The 27,211-nt window shown below is 40.6% G+C and overlaps 1 protein-coding gene across 17 annotated transcripts in view; it reads left to right on the plus strand.

The window, feature by feature from the left end:
- The window catches only part of LOC134213289 (adenylate cyclase type 3), a 149,327-nt gene that overhangs the window by 96,004 nt on the left and 26,112 nt on the right, over positions 1–27,211 (plus strand). For all 17 annotated transcript variants that reach the window (XM_062692200.1, XM_062692203.1, XM_062692204.1 and 14 more), the window contains 6 exons: positions 475–602; positions 751–909; positions 1,169–1,307; positions 22,398–22,502; positions 22,615–22,889; positions 22,963–23,050. In XM_062692200.1, the coding sequence (XP_062548184.1) occupies positions 475–602; positions 751–909; positions 1,169–1,307; positions 22,398–22,502; positions 22,615–22,889; positions 22,963–23,050 (894 nt within the window). The remainder of the gene's footprint in view (positions 1–474; positions 603–750; positions 910–1,168; positions 1,308–22,397; positions 22,503–22,614; positions 22,890–22,962; positions 23,051–27,211) is intronic.

Genomic DNA, 27,211 nt, shown 5'->3' on the forward strand with positions numbered 1-27,211 from the left:
TGGCTTCCATTCGTCGTCACAGTGGTAGTGAAGTGTAATAAAACTTTATAAGATTTATGTGATTCTGGTTTCTGATACTAGAACAAACGGAATGATTTTTATAGACATTGTTTTTACTGGTTAGAACTATTATACAGCTTTCTAGTTTTCAAAATTTCAATTGTTCATAAAGACTGGCTTTCTAATATCAGATAATAAACAATGATTTCAGTGGCCATTTCGAAATAGTATGATTTAATGTCAAGAGATATATTTTAATTCTCACAGATTTCTTGCCAAACATCTTAATAATCAACCACAGTGCACCAGTTCCATCCGATGCCATCGTCAGCCGTCTTGGTTGGCTTCATGTTTGCTCACAGCATCACGTCAACTTTTATTGGACTTCCAAAACAACTTTTATGACTTAAATTTCTTCCTCTCTACGTTCTCTTCCCTGCTCCTCCAAACTTGCTATTTCTCCACCCGTCCCAGAAATACCAGCAATTAAGGATAAAGATCCTGGGCGATTGCTACTACTGCATCAGTGGAGCACCCGTAGAACGGCCAGACCATGCCGTACTCTGTGTCCACATGGGTCTGTCGATGGTGAAAGCTATCAAGTGAGTTTAATCGAATTAGAAGCATATATAAATAGTATGTGCATGTGTTGGTATACACACCAATAGACCAATTAATATTAATTAGAGCTAAGTAGCGTTGTGATGACTAATTCTGGTTAATTCTCTTCCATGCTTTATTTTTACGTAGATATGTTCAACAGAAGACAAATTCTCCCGTTGACATGAGAGTCGGAATCCACACGGGGGCCGTTCTGGCGGGAATTCTCGGGCAACGTCAATGGCAATTCGACGTCTATTCTAAGGATGTTGAACTCGCCAACAAAATGGAATCCAGCGGAAAAGCCGGGTAAGTGTGATTCAGGAAGGCATTTTATGTGTCAATGATTATCCAGTTAGCGAAAACCGCTTTAGCCGTTCAGCTCATTCCGCGAAACCACTCTAACCCTAATTATTGGGTTTACGCCATCGGGCGCTTCAGCGCTGATGGAAATCCATTCGTATTTGGACGCTCTGGATTCGGGTGCGGCGGTAATGTGAACATTTTCCTAATTGAATTCACCCCTTTTCACACCTATGCAAAACCGGCACAAATTGCGGAAAAACAGTCGAGTTCACTTGTCGGAAAAAACGCTGAGCTTTCTAAATGGAGAATTTGAGGTTGAACCGGCATTCGGCGAGAAGCGTGAGGAAGCACTGCGGATAGCTGGACTGAAGACGTATTTTATCTCCAAAGTACTCAAACCGGTAAGTCAAATTAACGTTCATTCCTATTTCAGTCAGTGTTTAAGAGTTAACGAGCTTTTCAAACATGTTTCCATATACGATGGTGCTCTCTGATGTTGAGAAAATCTTATAATCTACACTAAAATTTTGTTGTTACTTCCTTTGGATTCTGGATTGTCTATTATCCAGGAATTTAATTATTAGGATTTTTATTCCTCCATTAAAGCGCATTATCGGCCTAACCCAAATCATAAAGGATTGCGTGGCCTGAGGCCTTCTAGTGTTACATTCAACTCACAGTCACTTCCTTTTCTCCCCATAGACACCTTCTAAAAATTTCCCTTACGGTCAGTTTATTTACGGTCACCAAGTAAGAAGGAAAACAAAAACCCAAATTCATCAGTCAACTTTTTCTGGTATCAAAAGCTATATATCTACATGCCTACATAACTCTCTGCGGAATACCATGGATAAATGGAAGAACTTCGTATAAAATATAGCACGGTATAAAATAATTTTCTGACCAATGTTTCACTCACTTTAGTGTCACGTCGGAAAGTGATGTCGTGTAATGTGTTGTGGTCGGTACATGTGTTCGAAACTGTTGAGCGTGTATCCCCGTACGAGCTAAACTGGATTATCGTCAACCCTTACCTTCCCCAACCAACCGGCGGCATCGCAACCAAATGGACAGTCTGCCTAGAAAATCCATTGGAAACACATGGTTTATGAGCACTTCAGGATGAACGGGGATGAACGATAAAATTTATATTGTTTCTGGAAAAGCTCTTGCGTGTAGAACAGTTGGTGCATCTGATGGGGGCAGGGTATCGTAAGCCAATATATGTAGCTAAATAATTGCACCCCGAGGGACCGATTGCACTTAAAACCTAATGCACTTTACTGTGAGAGAGCTATGTGGCCCGTTTCCACACATGAACGAGCACCCCGCAGCCAATGGCAATTGAGGTAGACAAAAGCCAGTAAGTTGCTGCTGTTGGTATACTCCCACGTATGGGATGTTCTGCTTTTTTGTTTTCCAATAGTTATTTTTGCAATTTGTTTTGTCAAGAACTGGCTGCATGTTTATCCAACAGGATTTTTTGATTTCTTGGATTTCTTCAAATTCCTAGTTCTTTTAATTGTGTTGATTAAACAGTTTGTGGAATGTTACATTTGATGTATCAAAAGCCATCACAGAAATAAGCAGAGGAAAACTTGAAGAAGAAATTAAAAATAAAGAGAATTTAGAATAGAATGTATGTGATTCGTCTGGAGAGTAAAAGTAACCGCTTCTGACACGGTTTAATGTCTACAACTCAATGCAAATGTGAAATATAACTAATCTCAATGTTATGGCAATGCTTATATGATATTGCAAACATGCTTGATAGTATAAGAAGAGAAAGTATAGATTTGATAGTTTTGTAACGACACGACATGAAGAATGTATACAAAAGTGGATTTTTAAAGCAAGCGGAGGGTAACCATTCTATATTGTAACAGGTACGATTCGACTCCTGACAGCAGTTGTTGATGTCGCCAACGTCTGTTGGCATCTCCTATCTATTGCCACGAATCCACGGAAGGACAGGACGATGCTTTTCAGTATCGGACGCTTTAGCAGATATTAAGAGAGAGATCAGCCTTCAGAGCTCGGTGTACAAAATTCTGTAGCGTATTTGATTTGTTCAATGATTTCAAAGAGTTCGACTTAGTGAAAAGTAATGAGCATGTGTCTGAACATGGTTTTCCGGCGAAACTGATTAAGCTTGAAATAATTAATATTGAGCTTCTTAGGGGAAAATGTTACAATGATAAAAAATTTCAAACTTCCATTTACTTCCACTATAATCACTAATGTATCATCAGATACGTATTTCGTTTTCTACTTGAAAACTTCTTCAGTGTTTTGTTATCGACTCGACTGTGCCGACGTTGTGATACCTGATAAGCTTATTCGTGTAATGGTTGATGGCCCGAAATCGAGTATTCGGATTGCAGACGAAGGCGTGCCGAAGAACAGCACCGTCATTACACGGTCGGATATGTTTTGGGCTGGGCTTTGCGGTGAACATCAATCACATTGAAATCGATCGCAGGGCAGCAGTGGAGACTTTTGTCCCAACAGCAACTATCAAAAGTTGCTGGACAATATACATGTTTTTTGTTAAATATCTTGGCTGTGCATATGCACAGCACATGTTTCGAAATGGACAAATTGAAATGAAATTTGCGAAAAAGAATCCACGTGTCTTGGAGGGATTCGAACCCTCAACCTCCTACTCTATAGATAGGCGTGATAACCCCTACACAACAAGACCACTTAAAGGTCACGTTTGCGGAAAAGCCGCATGCGTAGCACGGCAGAGTGTGATTGATTCATACTCTATACAAATCCGCCCAGCCCGTTGTTGTGGGCATAGTATGTGATGTTCTCGATTAATAAACAGGGTGGGCTCGCTTGTCTGTGGATATACGTGTGGACATGCACATGTGAAGATTGGATAAATCAAGCACCCGAAAGATATTCAATTAGCAAAAAAAAGCTAACCACCGTGGAGGTTGGTACTCGGATTCTGATAGCTGTTCCGCAAACGGTCTTGTTGTGTAGGGGTTATCACGCCTATCTATAGAGTAGAAGGTTGAGGGTTCAAGTCCCGCCTTTACACTTAGATTCGTTTTCGCAAATTTCATAGAATTTGTCCATTTCGAAACATGTGCACCGTCAAGTTATTAAAAAAAAATGATTTTCGTACGGCCGGGGAACCTGTACTAAAGAGGTGCTGTTTGAGCTTCTCAATTTGGCACCAAAGTGTTATGAAACATTAAATTGCTTGCAAATATGTGCTCTGATAATCCCAACTGTATCATGTATATGCCATTCCTGGGCAACTTTGTCCCTCGAGCGGTCATCGGAGAGCTCTCTGGAAGATCCGGAACATCCATAAAAGTGGCCAATTCCAAAAGTTAATCCCAGAGCTTCGCAATTTTTTCGTAACCATTCATTTTAACAAATTGTGGGTGCAATCAATAGTGAATGTCTTCTGTGACCTCCAAATGCCCCATGAATGGTTCTTCGGAAGATCCGGAACATCCGTAAAATGGCCAATTCCAAAAGTTCATCCCAGAGCTTCGCGATTTTTTGATAACCTTTTATTCTGGCGAATTGTGGATGCAATCAATAGTTAAAGTCTTCTGTGACACCCAAATGTCCCAGAAACGGTCCTCCGGAACATTCGTAAAAGTGGCCAATTTTGAAAGTTTATCCCATACCTTCGCGATTTTTTGGAAACCATCCGTTCTGGCAAATTGTGGGCATAATCAATGGTAAATGTCTTCTGTGTCCTCTAAATTCATCCCAGCGCTTCGCGATTTTTCCGAAACCATTCATATCGGATTGTGTATGTAATCAATAGTGAAAGTGCTCTGATACCAAATGCTCCAAAGTGGTCAATTCCAAAAGTTCATCCCAGAGATTCGCATTATTTCGTAATTATCCATCCTGACGAATAATGGAAGCAATCAGTAGTGAAAGTCCTCCGTGATCCCAAAAAGCACTCGAAACGGTCATCCGAAAGATCCGGAGCATACGTAAAACGGGTTCCGAATGGATTCAGAATCGAATCCCGACCGAATTCCGAATGCAATCTTGACTCAATTCCGAATGGAATCCTAACCCCGATTACTATTGGAATCCTGACTGGATTAATCCTGACAGAATGCCGAGTCGGATCCCGACCGGATTCCGAATGATATCCCGACAGAACTCCGAATGGAATCTCAGCCGGACTCCAAATGGAATCCCGACTGGATTTCGAATGCGATCTCGACCCGATTCCGAACGGGATCCCAACTGGATTTCGAATGCAATCCCAACCGGATTCCGAATGAAACCCATACCAGATTCCGAATGAAATCCTGACTGGATTCCGAATGCAATCTCGACAAGATTCCGAATGAAATCACGAAAGGATTCCGAATGCAATCGCGACAGAATTTCAAAAAACTCACAACCGGATTTCGGGTGGGTTCTGACCGGATGCCAAATACAATCCCTGCCGGAATCCGAATGAAATCCCAAACGGGTTCCGAATGGAATCTCGAATGTATTCCGAATGATATCCTGCAAGAATTCCGTATGAAATCCTGACCGAATTCCGAATGCAATCATGACAGGATTCCGAATGAAATCCTAATCCGGATTCCGACTGGGTTTCGAATGCAATCCGACCCGATTCCGAATGCAATCTGACCCTATTCCGAATAGAATCCCAAGTGGATTTCGAATGCAATCCCAATTGGATTCCGATTGAAACTCATACCAGATTCCGAATTGTATCTCGACAAGATTTCGAATGGAATCACGAACGGATTCCGAATGCAATCGTGACAGAATTGCGACAGAATTTCGAAAAAAAAATCCCAACCGGATTCCGAGTGGGATACCGACGGAATTCCGAAGAAATCCCAACTGGAATCCGAATGAAATCCCAAACGGGTTCCGAATGGAATCTCGAATGGATTCCGAATGAAATACCGCAAGGATTCCGAATGGAATCCCCACCGAATTCCGAATGCAATCTTCACAGGATTCCGAATGGAATCCTAACCCCGATTACGATTGGAATCCTGACCGGATTCCGAGTAGGATCCCGACCGAATTCCGAATGCAATCCCGACAGAACTCCGAATGAAATCCCAACCGGACTCCAAATGGAATCCTGACTGGGTACCGAATGCAATCTCGACCCGATTCCGAACGGGAATCTCGAAGGAAATCCTGCAAGGATTCCGAATGGAATTCCGACCGAATTTCGAATGCAATCTTGTCAGGATTCCGAATGCAATCCTAACCCGATTACGATTGGAATCCCGACCGGATTCCGAGTGGGATCCCGACTGGATTCTGAATGAAATCTAGTCAGAATTCTGAAGAAATCCTATCCGGATTCCGAGTGGGATCCCGACTGGGTTTCGAATGCAATCCCTACCCGATTCCGAATTCAATCTTGACCCTATTCCGAATGGAATCCCAACTGGATTTTGAATACAATCCTAACCGGATTCCGATTGAAACCCATGCCAAATTACGAATTCTATCTTGACAAGATTTCGAATGGAATCACGAACGGATTCCGAATGCAATCGCGACAGAATTTCGAAAAAATCCCAACCGGATTCTGAGTGGGATACTGAGCAGATTCCAAATGCAATTCAGACCGGAATCCGAATCAGCAATCCGGAATCCGAATGAAATCCCAACTTGATTACGAATGGAATCCCGACCTGATTTCGATTTCAATCCCGACAAGATTTCATAACGCAATCCGAATGCAATTCCGACTGGATTCTGAATGAAATTGAAATTCCGACAAGATTCCGAATGAAATACCGAACGGATTACGAATGAAAGGCAAAGAACGGAGTCCGAATGTGATCCCGACTGGATTCCGAATGGAATCCCGACCGGATTCCGAATGCAATCAAGACCATCATTAGTCAGCGACGGCGACATGGCGGCGTTCCTCCTTGAATTCTCTGAAGCTTCTCCAGACGCTCCTCTGGAAGTTCTTCAAGAACTTCCTCCGGGAGTTCGTCCACATGTTCCTCCGGTAATCCCTTCGAAAGTTTATCAAGTAATCACTCGGAAAGTTCCTAAAGGCATTCCTCTAGAAGTTCTTCTGAGAATTCTGAGAGTTCCTCCGCAAATTCCACCAGAAGCTCATCAAGTAATTCCTCGGGGAGCTGCTCCGGGAACTCCTCCGAAAGTTCTTTCGGAAGTTCCTCCAGGAATTCCTCAAGAAATTGTCAAGGAAGTTCTTCCGGATGAATCTGAAATTTGTCACTGTTCCGGATCTTCTAAAGTAACATTACCGTACAGTACCGAAGACTTTTATTGTTGATTAGAAACACAATTCGCCAGAATAGGTGGTTACGAAAAAATCTCGATGCTCTGAGATAAACTTTTGGAATTGACCACTTTTACGAATGTCTCCGTCTCTTAAGCACTTGGAGGTCACAGAAGACTTTCCCTATTCATTTTCCAGAATGGAAGGTTACGAAAAAAAATCGCTGTGCTGAACTTTTGGAATTGTTCAATTTTACGGATGTTCCAGATCTTCCGAAGGATTGTTTCTGCGACATTTGTAGACCACAGAAGACTTTCACTATTGATTGCACTAACAATTCGCCAGAATGGATGGTTACGGAAAAATCGCTGTGCTCTGGGATGGACTTCTGGAATTGGCCACATTCACGGATGTTTCGTATCTTCGTGCCGTGCGGTAAGACGCGCGACTTCAAAGCAAGACCATGCTGAGAGTGGCTGGGATCGATTCCCGGTGCCGGTCTAGGTAATATTCGGATTGTAAATTGTCTCGACTTCCCTGGGCATAAAAGTATCATCGTGTTAGCCTCATGATATACGAATGCAGAAATGGTAACTTGGCCTAGTAACCTCGCAGTTAATAACTGTGGAAGTGCTTAATGAACGCTAAGCTTCGAGGCGGCTCTGTTTCAGTGTGGGGATGTAATGCCAATAAGAAGAAGAAGACGATATTATTCTGAAACAATTGCAAAGCTCTGGGACGAACTTTTGGAATTGGCCATTTTTATGGATGTTCCGGATCTTCCGAAGAACCATTTCTGGGGCATTTGGAGGTCACAGAAGACATTTACTTTTGATTGCACCCACAATTTGCCAGAATGAATGGTTACCAAAAAATCGCGAAGCTCTGGGATGAACTTTTGGAATTGGCCACTTTTACGAATGTTCCGCATCTTCCGGAGGACCTCGAATGGTTTTGGGACATTCGGGGGTCACCGAAGACTTTCACTATTCATTGCACGCGCAATTTGTCCGATTTGATGCTTTTTCTATCTGTGTAGGTCACAGAAGGCTTAAACTATCGATTGCACCCACAATTTGCCAAAATGAATGGTTACCGTTTCTGCGACATGTGGGGTTCACAGCAGGCTTTAACTATCGATTGCACCAACATTTTCCAGAATGAATGGTTACGAAAAAATCGCGAAGCTCTGGGATCAACATTTAGAATTGGCCATTTTACGGATGTTCCGGATCTTCCGCAGGACCTTTTCTGGGACATGTGGGGGTCACAGAAGACTTAAACTATTGATTGCAACCACAATTTGCCAGATTGAATGATAACCAATGAAATTTGGAATGAAATTTTGAAATTGGCCATTATACGGATGTTCCGGATCTTCCGAAGAACCATTTCTGGGGCATTTGGAGGATACAGAAGATATTTACTATTGATTGTACCCACAATTTGCCGGAACGGATGGTTACGGATGGCTGAATGAACACTAAGCAGCGAGGCGGCAAAGTTTCAGTGGGGGATGTAATGCCAATAAGAAGAAGAAGAATCCAAAGTTGAAAATTTTCACTCTATATCTGTTACTTACATCTTTTTATACATAGGTATAAAAATGAATTTCTGTCTGTCTGACCCTTATAGACTCAAAAACTACTGAACCGATCGACTTGAAAATTTATATGCAGAGGTTTTTAGAGCCGGAGAAGGTTCTTAAAATGATTCGATATCCCTCTCCCCTTCGAAAAAAGAGGCTACCATACAAATGAACAACAAATTGCTATGAAAACTCATATGTGAATATGTACGTTATGTGGAAGATATTGATTTGGAAAATGTATTGGAGGTAACCACTTTCCTTCGATGGAACTCGAACCCATGACCCTACAGTACGCTAGACTGGTGCTTTAACCAACTAAGCTACGAAGGACCTCCGTCGGCCTTCGCAACCTAGCGGCTACTGAACGAGCTCGAGATTCCCAAATTGGACGCATAGTCAAATCACTCGCAATCCATTTATCAAGCCAATACTTCCACATGTGTATTGTACACGTCCACATTAGAGGAGCGTGAGTATTTAGAATGTCTGGCGGCTATACACATTCTTCATCAGCAACGGTACTGATCAATTGAGGTTGTGTAAGCTATTTGCCAGTCGCTCGTCAAGCTCAGACCCGACCGCATTGCGTGGGCAAGAGCACGCAACTCAAGTTCAGTTCAATCAAAGGTACCGTAATCCGGGGTATCATTGATCAATTTTTTCAATGTTTTGTAAATATTTCCTCCGTAAATTACCGTGGGGCATCGAAATCCGTACACTTAAGCACCTTAGTATATGAAAAAGTCATTAGAAAATAGGAATCGAATGTAAATAAAACGTTTGTCATTGACACAGGCGCATGAAGGCTTCTACTTTTAAAGTGTTTCACATTTACTCATTAAAAACTACGAAAAACATGATAAAATAATGAATTAAATCAACTACTCCTGACTCGAAATCCGTCCACCGTGGACGGATTTCGAATCAAAGGATCAAAATCCGTACAGCTATTTCTTAACTAAATATTTAAATTGAAACAGTCTGATTGACTAAACTACCACTGTAAATAGTTCGATACGCACCTTGAGAAGCGATCCCTTCGATTTGTATTCCGCTTATCTCATGTAATGATTTGCAATTAGCAATTAAAACACAGTTACTTTTGGTACAATTATGCTCTACCCGAAAACAAAATGGCGGCACAAACTCCGCGTTTGGTGGGTGGAGATTTGTTTTTGATTTTTGTCGTTTTAATTTCAGAGCCTTCTTTCCAATTCTGTGCCCTAAAAGCTTACTGTCAAGTATCTGAACAGGATAAGATTAATTATTCCTACATTAATTACCTTTAACCTCCCTTAATTTATTGATATCTCATGAGGTGGACGGATTTCGGTGCTGTACGGATTTCGGTCCCGCACGGTAACTGATTGCTTTTTTCATATTTTTAAAACGAGTACTGCTACGTGTAGAACGTTTGAGGCTATTGTTCTTGATTATTTGATAATTATAAAATTGTTTTAAAAATCTGTTTTGTCTAGTATTTCGAATTTCCAATTTGGGGTAACTTTGATCATCAATCATTTCACTTTGTTACGTCTATAAAGCAAGCGTTTGTAAACGCCTTAAGGTAGGCAATTACTTTTGAAATCCTTATACTGAGGCGAAGCGTATTGATTGTTTCGAGTAAGGCATCATGACCGCTAGGTGAATTATCTGGTTTTTCAACAATAAAAATCAAAATTTTGAAACAAAAAATATGGATAAACAAAGAAAATAAGATTACTTATCACCCAATTGTAGGTACGATCTCAATTTTTTGTTATTATGCTTGTTTTGAGTGCTTTTTTGGCAGCTTACTGTGAGTTAACAAAATGATGTTGATTTTATTTTTCAAACTATGGCAAAAATTAAATGCAAATTCTAGTGGAGATTATATTATTCGGTAGCAAATTTAGTCAAGATTAAAATACTTAACTCATAATAAGTAATCGTAATAACAGAAAGTAATACTTTATTCATCTTTTGAAAATGGTTCAACTGATCAATGTTACCCCGCTGATCAATGTTCCCCCGGATTACGGTAATTGCCTATTTCCGGGGATTAAACCACCCGACTTGGACGTTAATTTACAATGTTATGAAAACTCATATGTGAATATGAGTTTTCATAACATTGTAAATTAACGTCCAAGTCGGGTGGTTTAATCCCCGGAAATAGGCAATTACCTTTGATTGAACTGAAAAAATTGCTTCATAACTCGAGAATTAACTAAGTAAATGGAAAAGATTCTGGCATGTGGATATTTTGGAAGGCAAGAACCTTTTCTGTGAGGGCTCCCATACAAATGAAACCGAAATTTCTGCAACACTCGAGAACTAATCGAACAAATGGAATCAAATATGGTATATGAAGGTTTTTGAGACAAGAAATGTTTCTATTCGATTTATTTATCGTCCTTCCAAATAAATAACGAATGTACAGGGTCCGGCAATTGAACTGCTACATAAGTGATTAAAAGTAATATAATATAAAATACGAAGTGGGAATTAGTTCTACAAAACATCGTCGAATTGTGGGCACGTCGATATTTTGATACCAGGGGTTAGGTCTTACGACAGGATTAGACGCCGGCTCAAAAAGTGAAGAAAACCCGGCTAAGGGGTCTTCAGGGGTTATTTTGAGCTAAGACCGGCCAGCGAGTACACCGGACATAAATCCTATGAATTTCACTGTCAGAAGTACGTTGGAGGCCGCAGCTGCTCTATAACATCATGTTTTTTGTACTAGTCCTGCAACGACATCTGGTGACCTGTGGTAAAATAATTCAAGAGCGGCCGCGGGACTCGTACGATGCGTTACTCAATCGTCTGAGACGAGTGGTCCAGCTCAAGGACAAAAAAGATGAACTTTACCCATGAACTTTCAAAAAGTGATATGTTATATTGTGAAATCGAATGAAATTTAAATGAAATATTTTTGTTTTGATCAATTTATTTGTTTATTCTAATGAAGCACTTCAATAGTCGGACCCTATAAAAAAATCAGAGCCTTAATCAATTTTAGGCGAAATGAAGTTCGTCGGGTCTGCTAGTGGAAAATATAAAGCAATCAGTTATCATACGACAGATGAAGATATTCCACTTAAACAACATAGAAAGATAAATTGTATGTGTACCTCACCTTAAGTTCATTATTTTCGGAATACTTTAACGTTCAGATCCTTTCTTGGCCTTGTGCAGAAGGCCATCATTTGGGTCTCGTAATTTGTGCCAAAGCAGTATAGGAAACAATTTTGGCAATCAGCTAGCGCGCGTGTTATCACGGCACACGAATTCCAGACATTTTTTTCCACCAAAGAAGGGTGCCATCACTGTTTATGGAAATGCTTCCACATCACCGAAATGAAGGAAAGTATTTAATATCTTATCGAAAATGGTTAACAATTCCGGTGCCATTGACTTGTATCTCGAAGCTCGGGTTCGCACGTCAGGAAGCCATCAATCGTATGGTTCTATCTTTAGGAAAGAGTTCCGGTATTCGATCGTTGTCGTAACCTGCCACCATATCGTCATAGGATGTCCTCGGATGAGAAAACGAAGGGGAACATGAAATCGAATTTAATGTTGAGAATTTGGTTCAATAACTCGTTAACCGAAGGCGTGCTAAGCTCTGACAGACCGAACACGCAGAAGAGCGGAAATCAATTAGATGGTGAAAAATTGACGGCTGGAAAATGAAGAAAATTGAATTTCAGAGGAGCTTACGATGGTGGTAATCATCTTTGCTATAACGATGCTTTTAAAAAGCAGTCCACCGTGACATGCCGGCTGTAGAATTGCTGAAGTGAAGAAGAGGTACCAGGAAGCTATTATGAAATTTGTTTTTGATCAATGAAAAAAGTTAAAGTTTCAGTGACAGAATCATAATTGGTCTAATTTGAATGACAAGAGTCAGACTATGAAAAATTAATATTGTAGTCAGGTGTTATACAATAAGAATGGTTCTAAGTGTACTGTAGGAAGTTAGTTTCTAAATTTTTTGCTCTGCCACTACCATACAGAATGAAAATAAAACAGTGGAAAACTTCACCCGCAGACAAGCTCTTAGGTAATTAATTGCCTTGGACGTAGGACGAAGAAGAGTGATATAATAAATTTCCTTAAATGAATAAACAGTGATTCTGCAGTTTCAGTTTCTCTCGACTTTAATGTGGTTAAAACTTCAAACTCAATTTCATCTCGGAATATCGAGTAGCAAAAGTAACTTTCAAAGTAACAAAGTAACTTCAATCATTTCACTATGCCGTATAAAATACGTTTTAACACATACGCCAAACTTGGGTACAAAACACTTTTCCCGATATGTATTAGCTTATTTATTCATTACAACCAAGTTGTTAAAATATCCTATACGGAATATGGGTATGGTAAAAAGTAGGGATCGATTATTGCCCGCTGCTCGGGTATACAGTAGCATAAACAGTTTTGTATTCAACGAGCCCACCGGACGAGAAGATCTGAGTTGACAGCAGCCAGAGCATGTACCGTACCTACTACAGAACTGCAGGGCTCGGCCAAACTGCGGCTGCACTATATACGTCACATCTTGTCAGATGCTTTTACAATGTCCTGTTGCAGAACTTTGTCATGTAAAATTGCCGAAGTAAAATCTGAAGATGCAGGGTCTTCTTTGGTTGATCCTGCAGAAAAATATTTTTTCAACCCGAGCCGCTCTTGATTCTCATTCGTTTCCATTTCCTTCGATTCGAGGTCTGTTTATATATTTACTCAATGTCGAATGGAATGCGCAACTGTAGGTCCGTAAAGCCTCGAAACGGGAAAAAGAAGATAAAGCAGTGTTCTCTTAGCTCAGTAAAAGTACTTTTTTTTCTTTTCATCCATAAATTTCCCAAGAACGTAGAGCACCGCACTTCATGACTGTACATTGAAATATTTACTTGGATTGTTGCGGAAGCTGCATCAGCTGGCGTCGCTGTTTATGGAGGTGAAAAATATTTACTCTTAGTATTCATATCGAGCAGAAAATGTCGTCTAATATATTTCGCTATATAGGTAAGTCCGAGTAGAATCCAGCCACGCATTTATCCGATTAAGCACCAGCGGATGAGGGTGACATTACACAGTAGCATTGAATAATAATTTTATATAAAAGAATCCACCTTTGAACAGTTTCTTCAAAAAATTATATATCACTGTTAGATGCACGAAGGATTTAAGAAACTGCATTTTGGAAATCTTCATTGCCCACGAAGCGATGATGATGAAAAGCTTCGCGTCTAAGTACGCTTACTGAGGATTATGCCGTTCCCTTTGGAATAACCTATTCTAGATTAACTTTCTATAAACATGAGTTCTCATTTTTTTTGGATCGCTAAGGTACCAATAAGCAAAGTATTTCAAGGATTTGTTACCGTTGACATACATATAAAACTGATGAGCACTATTTTAAGTTCATTTGAAAAACAATCACTCACGGGTCCTGTGCCATCCTTGGGTGGCAGCCCACTTTAGCCTGTAATGTCGGGAGTTCTCTACCGCTAGAAGAACTCCCAAACATTCTCTTTCGGTAGCAGAATATTTCCGTTGAATGCTCGACAATTTCTTGCTAAAATAACCTATAGGTAATCAGTTTTCCTTCGTCAAATTCTTGAATTAAAGCTGCGACTGCCAGCTGCGAAACGTCCGTTTCTATATAAAAAAAAAACCCAGATTAATCCACCTAGCGTTGGTGGTGCCTTTCTCGCATTTAGTTGAGACACCAACCTTATATGGAGTATATATGGTCCGATGTACCATTTTCTTCATAACTTTCAAACGCAATGACCGATCGTTAGAAAATTCAATAGTGATCAACAAGGCTTTGTCCCCTGTCGAATGAAACTTGTTGCGAGAAAATCGGTTAAGGATTACTATACGAAAAGTTGTTTAATGTTTTTTATAGCTTTTGTGCACACACATACACACACATACACACGTACATACACACGGACAGACAGACATGTGCTCAGTTCGTCGAGCTGAGTCGATTGGTATATAACACTGTGGGTCTCCGATGCTTCTGTAAAAAGTTCGTTTTCGTAGTGAAATGATAGCCTTTCGGTACAACTTCGTTGTACGAGAAAGGCAAAAACTGGGTTTCCCAGAACGGGTGCTGAAGTAAGAACCGCTTTTAATTGTGTCAGAGCCTCTTCAGCTGCTTCTGACCATTTGAATTTCTTCGATTTTTTCAACAAATCGGTTATGGGAGCTGTTAGGTGACTATACCGTGGGATAAATTTTAAATATAAATTTATAATTTATCCCACGGTATAGTTACCTAACAGCTTTCAAAGATAAATTTCCGATATGTTTCGCATCGGGTAGGCGTCCTTCTTAGTGATAGTTTTCACTCTTCTGGAATCAAGACAAACTCTTATTTTCCCATTAGCCTTTTTGACCGGGACTAACGGACTAGAGAATTCCGTGACACACTCCTCGATGACATCCAGCTCCTTCCATCGTTCCAATTCCTGCTCAATCTTCTCCCAAATATGCGGCGAATAACGGTACATCGGTAGCTCTCTCTGTTTTGCCCCTTCTATTACTTCGAGTTCGTGTTCTATTAACGTAGACTTGCTAAGACGTCCGGCACTAGTACATTCGAAACCACGAATTACTTCCTGTAGTTGTGCTCTCTCCTGCAATGATAGTTCGTGCTCCGTTTCGATGTTGTCTATAGCCTCCTGCGGATTCTCCGGAAGCTCTAAAGTAGGGATGTCCAAGCTTTCATCCTCCTCCGGTTTCGAACTCAAAGTCTGTGGTAATTCGTTCCCAGTGTCTATCACATACATCGACAAGTTAAACGGTTTTTCGTCCCTCAACAGATCTTCTTCTGTCTTGAGGTAATTAATGACCGTCTTCTCCCTAATATCTGAAGTCCACGTGAGTTCTAGTTCTTCAATTCGATTATTGGAACTTATCATTGGCCGGATTTGAAAAGCCTTCCAAAATTTCATGCCCAGAATCAGGGGCTTCCTAATTCCTGGTACAATTAACGTCGCTACTTTATGAGGTGAAACATTGTAAGCTCGGTATCGTCAGCAGTGCAAATTTTTACATTGCTTTTTAAAATCTTGAAACCATGTGAATTCACAATGTTTAAATCGTTCATAACACTCACTCTTGCTTTCGAGTCGAGAAGTGCTATGACTTCTGTTCCCAGTATTCCCACTTTGATATGCCGACACACACTGGGGCTCACTCTGATCTTTAAAACAGAGTTCTCGGAATGACCAAAATTGTCTGCTACTAGAATTCTTGCTTTTTCGATGTGTTCGGATTCCCCTTCAAACGCTTCGCTATTAGTTAGTTGGATTTCTGCTCTGTTTCCTCTGTTGGTTCATTGGGACATGATTCCTGTCACAATTCCGCGTGGTCTTTCCCTTGTTCCCACATGCGGAATTTGCCTCGGACTTCTACATTCCCTGAAAATATGACCTGGTTTACTACAGTTCTAGCATACTACGGTTGAACTAACATTAGGTTGACGTTGTTGGTTTTGGTGCTGCCGCTGAAATCGATCGGCTGTTGACGATTTCTGCTGCTGCGGTCCCTGTTGTGGACATGGTGTCTGTTGTTGACCCTTCGTCGGTGTGACTTGCTTGACGCTACGTTGTTCAGGTTTCAGAGTGTTTATGGTTGCATCTTCCTGACTCGAATAATCGCTTCCCACATCCAGGTGATGGAGTTCATTTCTATTTCCCTGATTTGCCCCATAGAACATAGGGTCGTTAGCATCAATCTTATGATTGACCTCAATCAGGTCCTCCAAGTCATCGATTTCCAAAACTGACAATTTCGACCGATAATGTGGGCGCATATTCTCCCATATCAGTTCGAACAATGTCCTGGTTGAAAAAGGACGTTGCAAACACTGATTCAATTTTTCGACCCCAGCTTCTATTCGGGTTTCCGTATCTGAAGCGAATTTCATTTTCGAATCGTCGCCAACTGGTAAAGTGTGCTTCTCTGGTGAACCACCAATCGTATGCCTCCCCTTTCAATCTTCGATGATTCTTCTTCTCATTCATTTATTTAGTCGTCATCTAAACAGATAACACTGAATCAACAATTTGACGCCACAATACACGGTTCGAGGCCCCATCTCTCCATCCTCGAATACGCTCGCTAAGTCATTCTGCACCTGGTCTGCTCATCTCGCTCGCTGCGTTCCATGCTGTCTCGTACCTGCCGCATTGGAAGCGAACACCACCTTTACAGGGTTGCTGTCCGGCATTCTTGCAACATGTCTTGCTCATCGTACATTTCCGACTTTAACTACCTTCTGGATACTGGGTTGGTTCGCCGTAGAGTTGGGCGAGCTCGTGGTTCATTCTTCGCCGCCACACACCGTCTTCTTGCACACCGCCAAAGATGTTCCTAAGCACCCGTCTCTCGAATACTCCGAGTGCTTGCAAGTCCTCCTCGAGCATTGTCCATGTTTCATGTCCGTAGAGGACAACCGGTCTTATTAACGTCTTGTACATAACACATTTGGTGCGGTGGCGAATCTTTTTTGACCGCAGTTTTTTCTGGAGCCCGTAGTAGGCCCGACTTCCACAGATGATGCGCCTTCGTATTTCACGACTAACATTGTTATCAGCCATTAGCAAGGATCCGAGGTAGACGAATTCCTCGACCACCTCAAAGGTATCCCCGTCTATCGTTACACTGCTTCCCTGTCGCGCTCGGTTCCGCCCACAAGCATGTACTTTGTCTTTGACGCATTCACCACCAGTCCAACTTTTGCTGCTTCACGTTTCAGGCGGGTGTACAGTTCTGCCACCTTTGCAAATGTTCGTCCGGCAATGTCCATGTCATCCGCGAAACAAATAAATCGACTGCATCTGTTGAAAATCGTACCCCGGCTCTCCGCATGACACCTTCAAGTGCAATGTTGAACAACAGGCACGAAAGTCCATCACCTTGTCTTAGTCCCCGGCGCGATTCGAAAGACTGGAGTGTTCGCCCGCAATTTTCACACAGTTTTGCACACCATTCACCGTTGCTTTGATCAGTCTGGTAAGCTTCCCAGGGAAGCTGTTCTCGTCCATAATTTTCCATAGCTCTACGCGGTCTATACTGTCGTATGCCGCCTTGAAATCAACGAACAGATGGTGCGTTGGGACCTGGTATTCACGGCATTTTTGAAGGATTTGCCGTACAGTAAAGAACTGGTCCGTTGGCGAGCGACCGTCCTTCTCCTCCAGAATCTGTTTGCACTCTTCGTCGAACCAATCGTTCCGTCGACTTCGTCCCATATATCCGACGTTGTTCTCCGCTGCGCTTTGACTGTATTCCAGCAGTCCTCAAGAGGGGCCCCATCGAGCTCACCCTCTTCCGGCTGCTGCGCGTATGCGGTGACGACATCAGGTTGCTTCAGTCGCTCTAGGTCGTACCGCGGCAGTCGTCGGTACCGAACATTGTTGATGACAAATAGTTTTGGGCGCAGTTTAACCATCACCAGATAGTGGTCAGAATCGATATTAGCGCCACGATATGTCCTGACGTCGATAATGTCGGAGAAGTGCCATCCATTAATCAGGACGTGGTCGATTTGTGATTCTGTCTGCAGTGGTGATCTCCAGGTGTACCGATACGAGAGGCTGTGTTGGAAGTAGGTGCTGCGAATGGCCATACTCTTGGAGGCGGCGAAATCAATTAGTCGTAGGCCGTTTTCGTTCGTCAGCCGGTGAGCGCTGAACTTCCCAATAGTCGGTCTAAACTCCTCCTCTTGGCCAACCTGAGCGTTCAAATCTCCTATTATGGGCAGCTGTCGTACTCACGTTCCAGCTGCGCGTAGAATGCGTCCTTATCGTCATCAGTGCTTCCGGAGTGTGGGCTATGGACGTTGCTTATGCTGAAGTTGAAGAACCGGCCTTTGATTCTCAACCTACACATTCTCTTGTTGATCGGCCACCACCCGATCACGCGCCTTTGCAAATCATCACTATGCAATCGGTTCCCAGCTCGTGTGTGTTGCCGCATCTCTGGTAGATGGTACGATTACCTCTAAACGTTCGCACCATTGATCCCTTCCATCAAATCTCCTTATTCTTCTTCTATCTTCTTTTTTTTTCTCTATATATAAAAATTAGTTTGCATTTCCTTTGGGGCAATATCACTCATGAACGGGTAGATCGATCTATGTTTTCGCACTCATCGATGCATTCCTTTTCACACACACTCAAACAAAAAAAAATAAACCTTCCAAACAAAAATGTTACAAGGGGGAGGGTGGGGGTCCAAAATCACAAAATTTAGCGTTACGTAATTTTAGAAAGAACCCTCCGGCGGTCGTTTATCACCTTTACTCCTTTCTAATTTCACTAAATTCTCTTGCTCTCTTAGCGGCTTTCGGCTCTTATTGCTCTCCGGTGGTCGGCGGTCATTCCTGCATTTGTCTTTCTTTCTTTCTTTACTCGTTTCTCTTCGTGACTTCCGGCTCTAATAACGCTTCGGCAGCCGTTCATCGCTACTCTGTTCGGTTTCACTTCTACTAGAATATTTTCCACTTCCTCTAAAATATTTTTAAAAATTCAACAAGGCTGAATTCAATTCAAATTAAAATCAATATTACTACGAATATAAATATAATAAATAAAATATAATAAATAAAAAATGAAATTCAATTTACTCAAACATAAAATTCACTGTACTAAAACTAAAATTCGATTAAAAATATTATGACACAGTATTTGTAAAAAAGAATTCAACTGCAGAAATAATCTTTTACGGTAATTTTGACGTCGGGCGCCAATGAGGTTTTTATTAACTTTGGTGGCTTCAGCGCCACTCTCGCGTGTGAGAGACCACCAATCGGTTGATTTGCCCGACTTTCTTAAGACAATACCTCAGGGGAAATCCTCGAATGGTTGCTGGCTGAATATTTCAAACCACCTGCCAAAACTGCGGAAACCAAACTCTTTCTGCTTATCCCTTATTGCCCCTCGTACTCGCTTAAGCTCGTTCAACCCAATAGTTACTTACCGCAGAGAAATAGAAGTCTGAAAAATCCCAATCTACCAACGAAATGATCTAAAACGTACGAGAACAGTGTATTCTAAAACGAAATTTATAAAAAAAAAAATAGAAACGGCATCAGGAACTTCTAGTTCAACTTTTTATTTAAATAAACGAGGCTAACTCTCGGTTTGGGTTGGAAATGCAGGCCTTAGTGCCTATTAAAAACTATTCAATTAACCTTCTTTTTTAAATAAATCCTCCAGCAAATGGAGTAGTCTTTCGAAATCGTCAGACGCACTGACGGCAACAAGCTATATCTGGCAGACACCAAAAGATTTATTCCACAAAACTCCACTTTTTGATACCACTGCGCTCAATCTACCTTTACACTTTCCACTTTCAAAAACTTCTAACTTTTTAACGGAACTTAAAAACCGCAAAACGGGTTGTATTTTGGTCCCGCTTTGGACTTTGAATCGTCAAGCCAACTTAACAAATTCTAGCATTCTAGCAATTCTAGCAAAAGAAAAAAAAAACATGCAAGGCTAAATGAATTCAAACGAAATAAAATGTATGCAGAAGACAAAAATAATTAAAATAAATAATTAAGCTTTAGTTCAATCTAAATATTATTTTGCTTAAAAGAATTAAAACGTCAAAAGCTGTTCAATTCAATTACAATAATAAAAACTAATTTCAAAATGTATTGTCAACTAGCGAAAGAAACCCAGCTTTGCCCGGGAGAAGCAAATGTCACAATGTACTATTTGCAGCACCGCACTCTAGATCAATTCCCGTGCGTTTGTTTTGTTTTCCTCAACAGCTGACCCAAAATTGTATTCTAATGTATTTTACATTTCCCCGTCAAATTTACCAACTTTTTGTATACAAATCTTGCGGATCCCAAAACGAATCGATCGGGGAAAAATCTTGCAAATCGGTCAACCCGTTCGCGAGTTAAAACGTCAGGAAGGAAATCTCAACTCATTATATAGAAGATAGAAGAAGAAGATTGATTTTGCTTAAAAAGATATAAACGTTTAAAGCTTTTAAATTCCTTTTAAATTTAGCTCAAAATATCCGTCCAACGTTACAACTTTGACCCAAGTCATATTCCTGTTGACTGCCTTTATTTATTTGTTAAAGCTTCGTCGCCACGAGCCCCTGAGTCTGCCTCTGCTGCGATGTCCTGCCAAATCTCAGTCCTGCGTTTTCTTCCAGATTCATCTCAGCTCTTTCGGCAGCCAACCCATTTACGCTCTCGAATTTCTGTTACTATCGGTTTTAGGTCCAGATCCAGTTGAGGGGTCACCAAGCACGAATTATAAAAAAGTAGACAGCTGCTCAAAAGCTGGAAACTCATCTAATGAAACTAAAACGATAAAACGGTGATTACTTGAACACTACTAAAAGTCTAGACCAACATTTGAAAGGGCGTAACAGCCAAAATTCATTCCTCCTGATTCTTTGTTCACATAAATGGCTTTATATGTAGACGAAGAATCAGAAGGAATAAATTTTGGCTGTTACGCCCTTTTAAATTTTGGTCTAGAAGTGATTTGCATTGACCTTTTGGTCTAAAAAAGTGTAAAAAACGAAAATATGATTCAGTCGTCATCCTCCTTCTGCACTATGTTGTTTAACGTATCTATTTTCCAATATTTTCATTTACAGCGGGCTTGGTAGTCATATGGCTACTGCTTCTGCCTCATATGCAGGAGGTCGTGGATTCAATCTCAGGTCCATTCCATTCTCCTACTTTGTATCTTTCTCTATATTTCTCATGTTCTAGCAATCGCTAGAACTGCAAATGGACTTCCATACCGTTTGCATCTCAATTCCTATACCTTCAATTTGAATATTCTAACAGTAATCTGCTAGAATTGGAAATGAACTATAAAGCGCGTTTCCAAACATCCAATTAGAAATTCCATCAGTTGCTTTCTCCTATCTATCACATTGGCAGCTCGTTAACCAAGACGGACCTCTGCCTCTCGAATCTAACCCAAAAATTCCAACAAATTCCGCATGAACTCGTGGCAAGTGCAGAGGTATATTCGGCTTGCAGTGGGCGAGTGATTGCATCATCATTTCCTCCCCCTTCCCTACATTGACTTGCATTCTGACGTGGCAGGCGCCAGTATGACCTAACAAATGAGATCACCAGTACTTGTACATTGAAGATGTGAGCTAGTCCAAAGCAAACATCTGTTGGTTCCCTGTGCAAGAACAGCTGATCTGGTCATAATGGAGTAGCAACTACGAGCAGTCAATCAAGCTCAAGCTCAAGCTTTATTTTCCAATATTTTCATTTATTATTTTACCCATAATATGAAAAAGTAACAATTTCTGTGGGGACTCGTTTTACATCAGAATATACAAGAATTTTCTACGTGAAAAAAATGAACCAGAAATCCCCTGCAATTTATGTTAATAAGAATATATTTCATTTGCACCGAATAATTCTCAAATAATGATGAATGAAGGAAAGTTTAAATAAACTGATTATTAACTTTGTATAAAAGTACACGTCTTACCACCCACTGTGTGCTATGTAAATCTCAAGGAAAGAGTGCACCATCATTTCAACGCTGCATCACCATCACTGCATCACTGCTGCCTTGCGGTTTTATATATTGTTTACGCTTATCCTTTTCTTCTATTTATCCACTCACCACCGTTTTTCCCTCATTTTGTTTGCAGTTCTGCCCCGCTGAACACCGAATGAATGGCTCCGCAGATCCTAAAGATGTCGTTATCGAACCTGACGGGCCGTCGGAGGTGTTTCGCGACGATGAAGAACCTAAAGTATGTTGAGCAAACGGGAATGTTGCACCCCATGTGCACTTTCTCGCTAATTAATTCATCGTCCTGTTGATAATTACATTTATTTTAATCTATTACCTATTTGCTGCAACAGCCTCCGGCAGATGACGCTGAAGCCAACGCCGGTTTGGACGAGAAGGAAAAAGAATTAGCCGCCGAGGACTACAAAGTGCGCCTCCGGAAGGAGCTTGTTAGCCGCGATGGCCACCAAGAAATCTACAAGGACATAAACGCACTGCTGTGGTTCAAAAATGACGATATCGAACAGGCCTATACACAATACCGGCAGCCGCACAGCTCTATTCCGCTGCTGGCAGCATTCGTCGTGCAACTTGTCGCGATCGTTTTCTCTACCCTGGTGCTTCCGCGGTAAGTTTCAAAATCCATCGATGAGAGAAAGCGATTTTTTTGTCGAACAAAAGCATTATTTGCTTTTTTGCAGTACATCGTTTCACTTCGAGATAGTCATCCCACCGCTAGTGATAATCGTCATTCTCGTGTTCATATCGGTGGCCGAAAGTTTCCCCAAGGTAAGTCGTGCAATTTATTTGCTAATGATTGATAGAGAGAGTAGTATCAAGTGTTTGTGTGGAATCCTAAGCAAGCGCAATAATTTGATGTATTGAAATCTACGTTAGTTTCGGAACCTCTTCTGAACGTTTGGATTTTCAGGTATTTAGCTTGATGATTGCGATTCTCTGTCGCCGTTGGTATGCAAGGGTAAATGGAACATTGCATGCAGCGATTGTTTTCTTCAAGTCGAGTCAAATACATTACAAGATTACAATGTGGTGTAATTCAATAGAATAGTACTACACTTGTCTTATGACAAGGGAAAAAATCTTTGAAACCCACCCTTCTATTAAATTCACAATATTTTGTGCGCAAAATTTTATACATGTGCACAACAAACATCATGCGTCTCCATTTGTTGCTATGTTTCTATTGAGGTAAACATTTAAAGAACTTTATGTAGGAGAACTGTTCCGTTTTCCATCTCACTAAACATATATTCATCTCATCGCAAAACAAAGAAATACAACATCAATCTCGTCGCTTCTTTTTGCTAACATGCATGCTCACTGCTGAAAAAAATAACAAAAATAAGAAACAAGTCAAATTCCTTTCCATTGCTTTGTTTTTGATGGAATGGAAATGGGAGCTATGAGATGAAGTGTCGAACCATTCCCCTATGTGGAAATTTTCAATTCCTTTTTAGGGAATTAATTACGTAACGCAAAAATTGGCCATTTTCAACCTCCAGTCCTTCCCCCCTATGTCACACTTTTTGAAAGTATCTGGAAATTTTGTATGGGTCGTTACTCTAGAGGCAACCACATCCTCATCTAAGCGTTACGTCATTTATGGATGTTCCCTTACTTCATATTTATTATCTACTCCCACATTATTATTTTAGTGACAATGTTCCTTTTTATATGATTTTTGTTTTAGTACTTTCAGATTGTCAGATTGCTTGCAGCATTAATCAAACTTTTTGATGAATGGCACAATGAATATGTTATACATATAAAAGCGCAACAAAAGATTGCACTTCTTTTCATCACGCTGAATTACAAACACATTACAGAGTATAAAAAATCAACGCTGAAGTTTTTATCACTTGTTCCAGCATCAGATAGATAGATAACAATAGGAATAATCCACGCCTGGCAAGAATAAAAAAGGACAGCTAGACAGACAGGCACACCCCATCCTGTCGGGATTTCTATACCCATGAAAATCGCACAACCATATTCAAATGCTTTCACTTCCTGAACATCTGCCGGTGTCTCCGGATAACCTCTTCTACCCCGATTACTCGGTGTCGGTACCGCGCGGGTCCATTACCTCTCATTGTACTTCGCCTGCATTGTCATCCCAGCGTAGTCCCATGGCAGGCTAACTTTCTCATGCTGCTCACGGAGCAGAAATAGAAGAAGTATAAATCATTATGAAATAAAATAAAAAATAAACCATCGTCATTTGGATCGCTGAACGTGAGACACCTTTGTCTTTTACTGAAGTGCAAACAGAACTTAGAAATACACAATGGCATCGTTAGCGGGTAGCGAGAACCGGAAAACAGCCAGCGGATTTATAATAGAGCAAATGGAGAAAAAAAAACTGTGTATTATTCTCAGTATTGTTTTTCCGCTGCATCATATTTCCACTTATCTATCTGGGGAGAATTGTCGAAAACGCATTCGTTGTGGAACACATCGGCTCAACGCAGCACATTACTCGTAATATAGTGTATGCTATATTTCTGAGCAAACATTTGTTATTGAGTATCGAGATGTAACGGAAAGAATGAAAAAAATCATTGATTTTGATTGAAACTCAACAATATGAGCTTCTTCTTCTTCTTTCCTTTAGCTTTTTGTGAAAATTCGCTAAGAAACCAACCTACATGGTTGTCGTCTTGGCCGTCTGGCTGTCTGTCGTAGACACTTACATATATTATATATTTTTAAACATAATTTAATCAATAACAAAAAAAAATATTGAAATAATGATGAATGTATAGATAATTTCGTAAACCTTGAAATGATTGGATGGTTGAGTTTATAAAGTTTTCATATACTTTTATTTTTATAAAGTTTTTATAAAAGCTTAAGGGGTGCATATTAAACCACAATCCCCTGCGTGGGTGGTTTTACATATAATTCGCTGGGTACCCAGGGGAAGCATAATCATCCAGCGTGAAATGGATTGTCCAAGAACAGCACAGTAATTGTTGGCACGCTTTGTATTTTGCCACATAAAATAAAATATCCTTCCCATGCATCCTCACGGGATTGGAGAATTGAGCAATTAATGTCTCTGAGAGTCATTTGACTGATCCTGATTGTTATAATCAAATTTGTCTACATATTATTACCGTTTGATTCTGTCTTCAAAATAAATCAATAATAAATTATTAAGAATTTGGCAAATTTTATATAACAATCTCTCAGTTAAGGAATACATATGAAATGTTTTTTCTGTGATCAGTGTACAAAGCGACTCGATTTCCGGAGCAAAATCGAGCCATGTTTTGTTGCTAAAAATATAACTTTTGCTCAACTAATTTTTGTTCAAGTCATATACTGCCCACAATTGCATATCTATTTGTCCTATGTGTTTGAAGAGGAAATCCAGTCAAAATGGGACTGATATGCGATCATAGACAGTATAACAGCTTGGAAAACATCCTGTTGTTCCGTTATAGCTTGTGACCACCATTTGCTGCGACATTCTGAGAATGGATTTTCTTTCATTTCATTTATTCAAACTAATGGCCTCTGCAGTATATAAAATCCGTCTCCATTCAGCGCGGCCGATATAACTGCAAGTATCCAACCTTGTCCACGGAGGGTTCCCAAATCGTCTTCCACTTGCTCGCTGCGCACCTCGCCTTGTTGTCCACGTCGGATCGCTATCGAGAACCATTTTCACCGGGTTATTGACCGACATTCTGAGTATGACTTATGGTTGTGCTGACTGTATTAGGGCGAAAATATGGACTGTATTAGGGCAAATAAAAACTCGCGTCTGCTCTTGGAAGATTCAAACTTATAACTAACTTTATTCAGCTTCGATTAAACTGGGTATAGAAGATTTAGGGTTACCATACAATATAGTCACGGAGTAGCTATCGACTGAGTTACTGAATCACAGGATTTTTTTTCGGCTTTGCAGTCTCTATGCAATTAAACAACCACTTATTATCCATTTACCGACGTTTTGATGTTACATTATATCATTATAGCTGTTATTGTTATAGCTACATAGAAAAAAAATAAAAAAAAAAATCAGCGCGTAAATAATGAAGACGTTGAAAATTACACTATTCTGGGCACATCACACTACACATGGATCTTTTCCAACAAATTCGCCCTAAATGTATGCAATTTATATAGCATTATGACACTTATTCGTATAAAAAGTGACATAATGCAATACAAAATGCATACATTTAGGTGATAATATCGTTTAGATTTACGCTCTTTTTGGCATTCCCTTCATGTGCATTACTTTCGTGTAAATTTCTGAAGAAGATGTAATATAACATCGAAACGTCAGTTAACCATCAAAATGTCGACCATGTTGCCAAGCGTAACATCCTCATTCACGTTGAAATGCACCATTTCAAGCCACTAGTCCGATGGACCTGTTTCGGTGTACAATGAAATTAGACAAATTTTCTTCACAGCTCCAGTTGCTGTTGATCCACTTGGTAATGCAAGGCGAACGACACGTGTATGACCATCTTTGTCAGGAATCAGCTCGATGATACCAGCCAACATCCACTGCAGCGCGACGGACCGTTCTCATTGACGATTTCATTATTGCCTGAAACTCTCGACCAATCAGGAAAAGGGCAGGAGTAATGGTACGAAAATCATTCTGGTCTGCGACGGAGAAGTATCTCCACGGATTTGACTCCTGCTGCCCAAATCCCACCAACATGCGAGCTACCAGGTGGAATGAAGGACCTGATTATCCCACGTTGCATACAAAACACATCTAGACCCAATTTATGTTGATCGTTAGAAAATAATTCAGCAATGCATTGTAATTCACTGTTGGCACTAAAAGGTCTCGTTGGCCGATGTGAAGGTTGGCTTGGTGTTGACACCGGATTATATTGACAGTTAAAGGGTGTTTCTCAGGCAGCATAGCTTGATGCTAGCAGTCATATAGACCTA

The sequence above is a fragment of the Armigeres subalbatus genome, chromosome 2 (genome assembly GCF_024139115.2).
Source record: "Armigeres subalbatus isolate Guangzhou_Male chromosome 2, GZ_Asu_2, whole genome shotgun sequence".
Lineage (NCBI taxonomy): Eukaryota > Metazoa > Arthropoda > Insecta > Diptera > Culicidae > Armigeres > Armigeres subalbatus.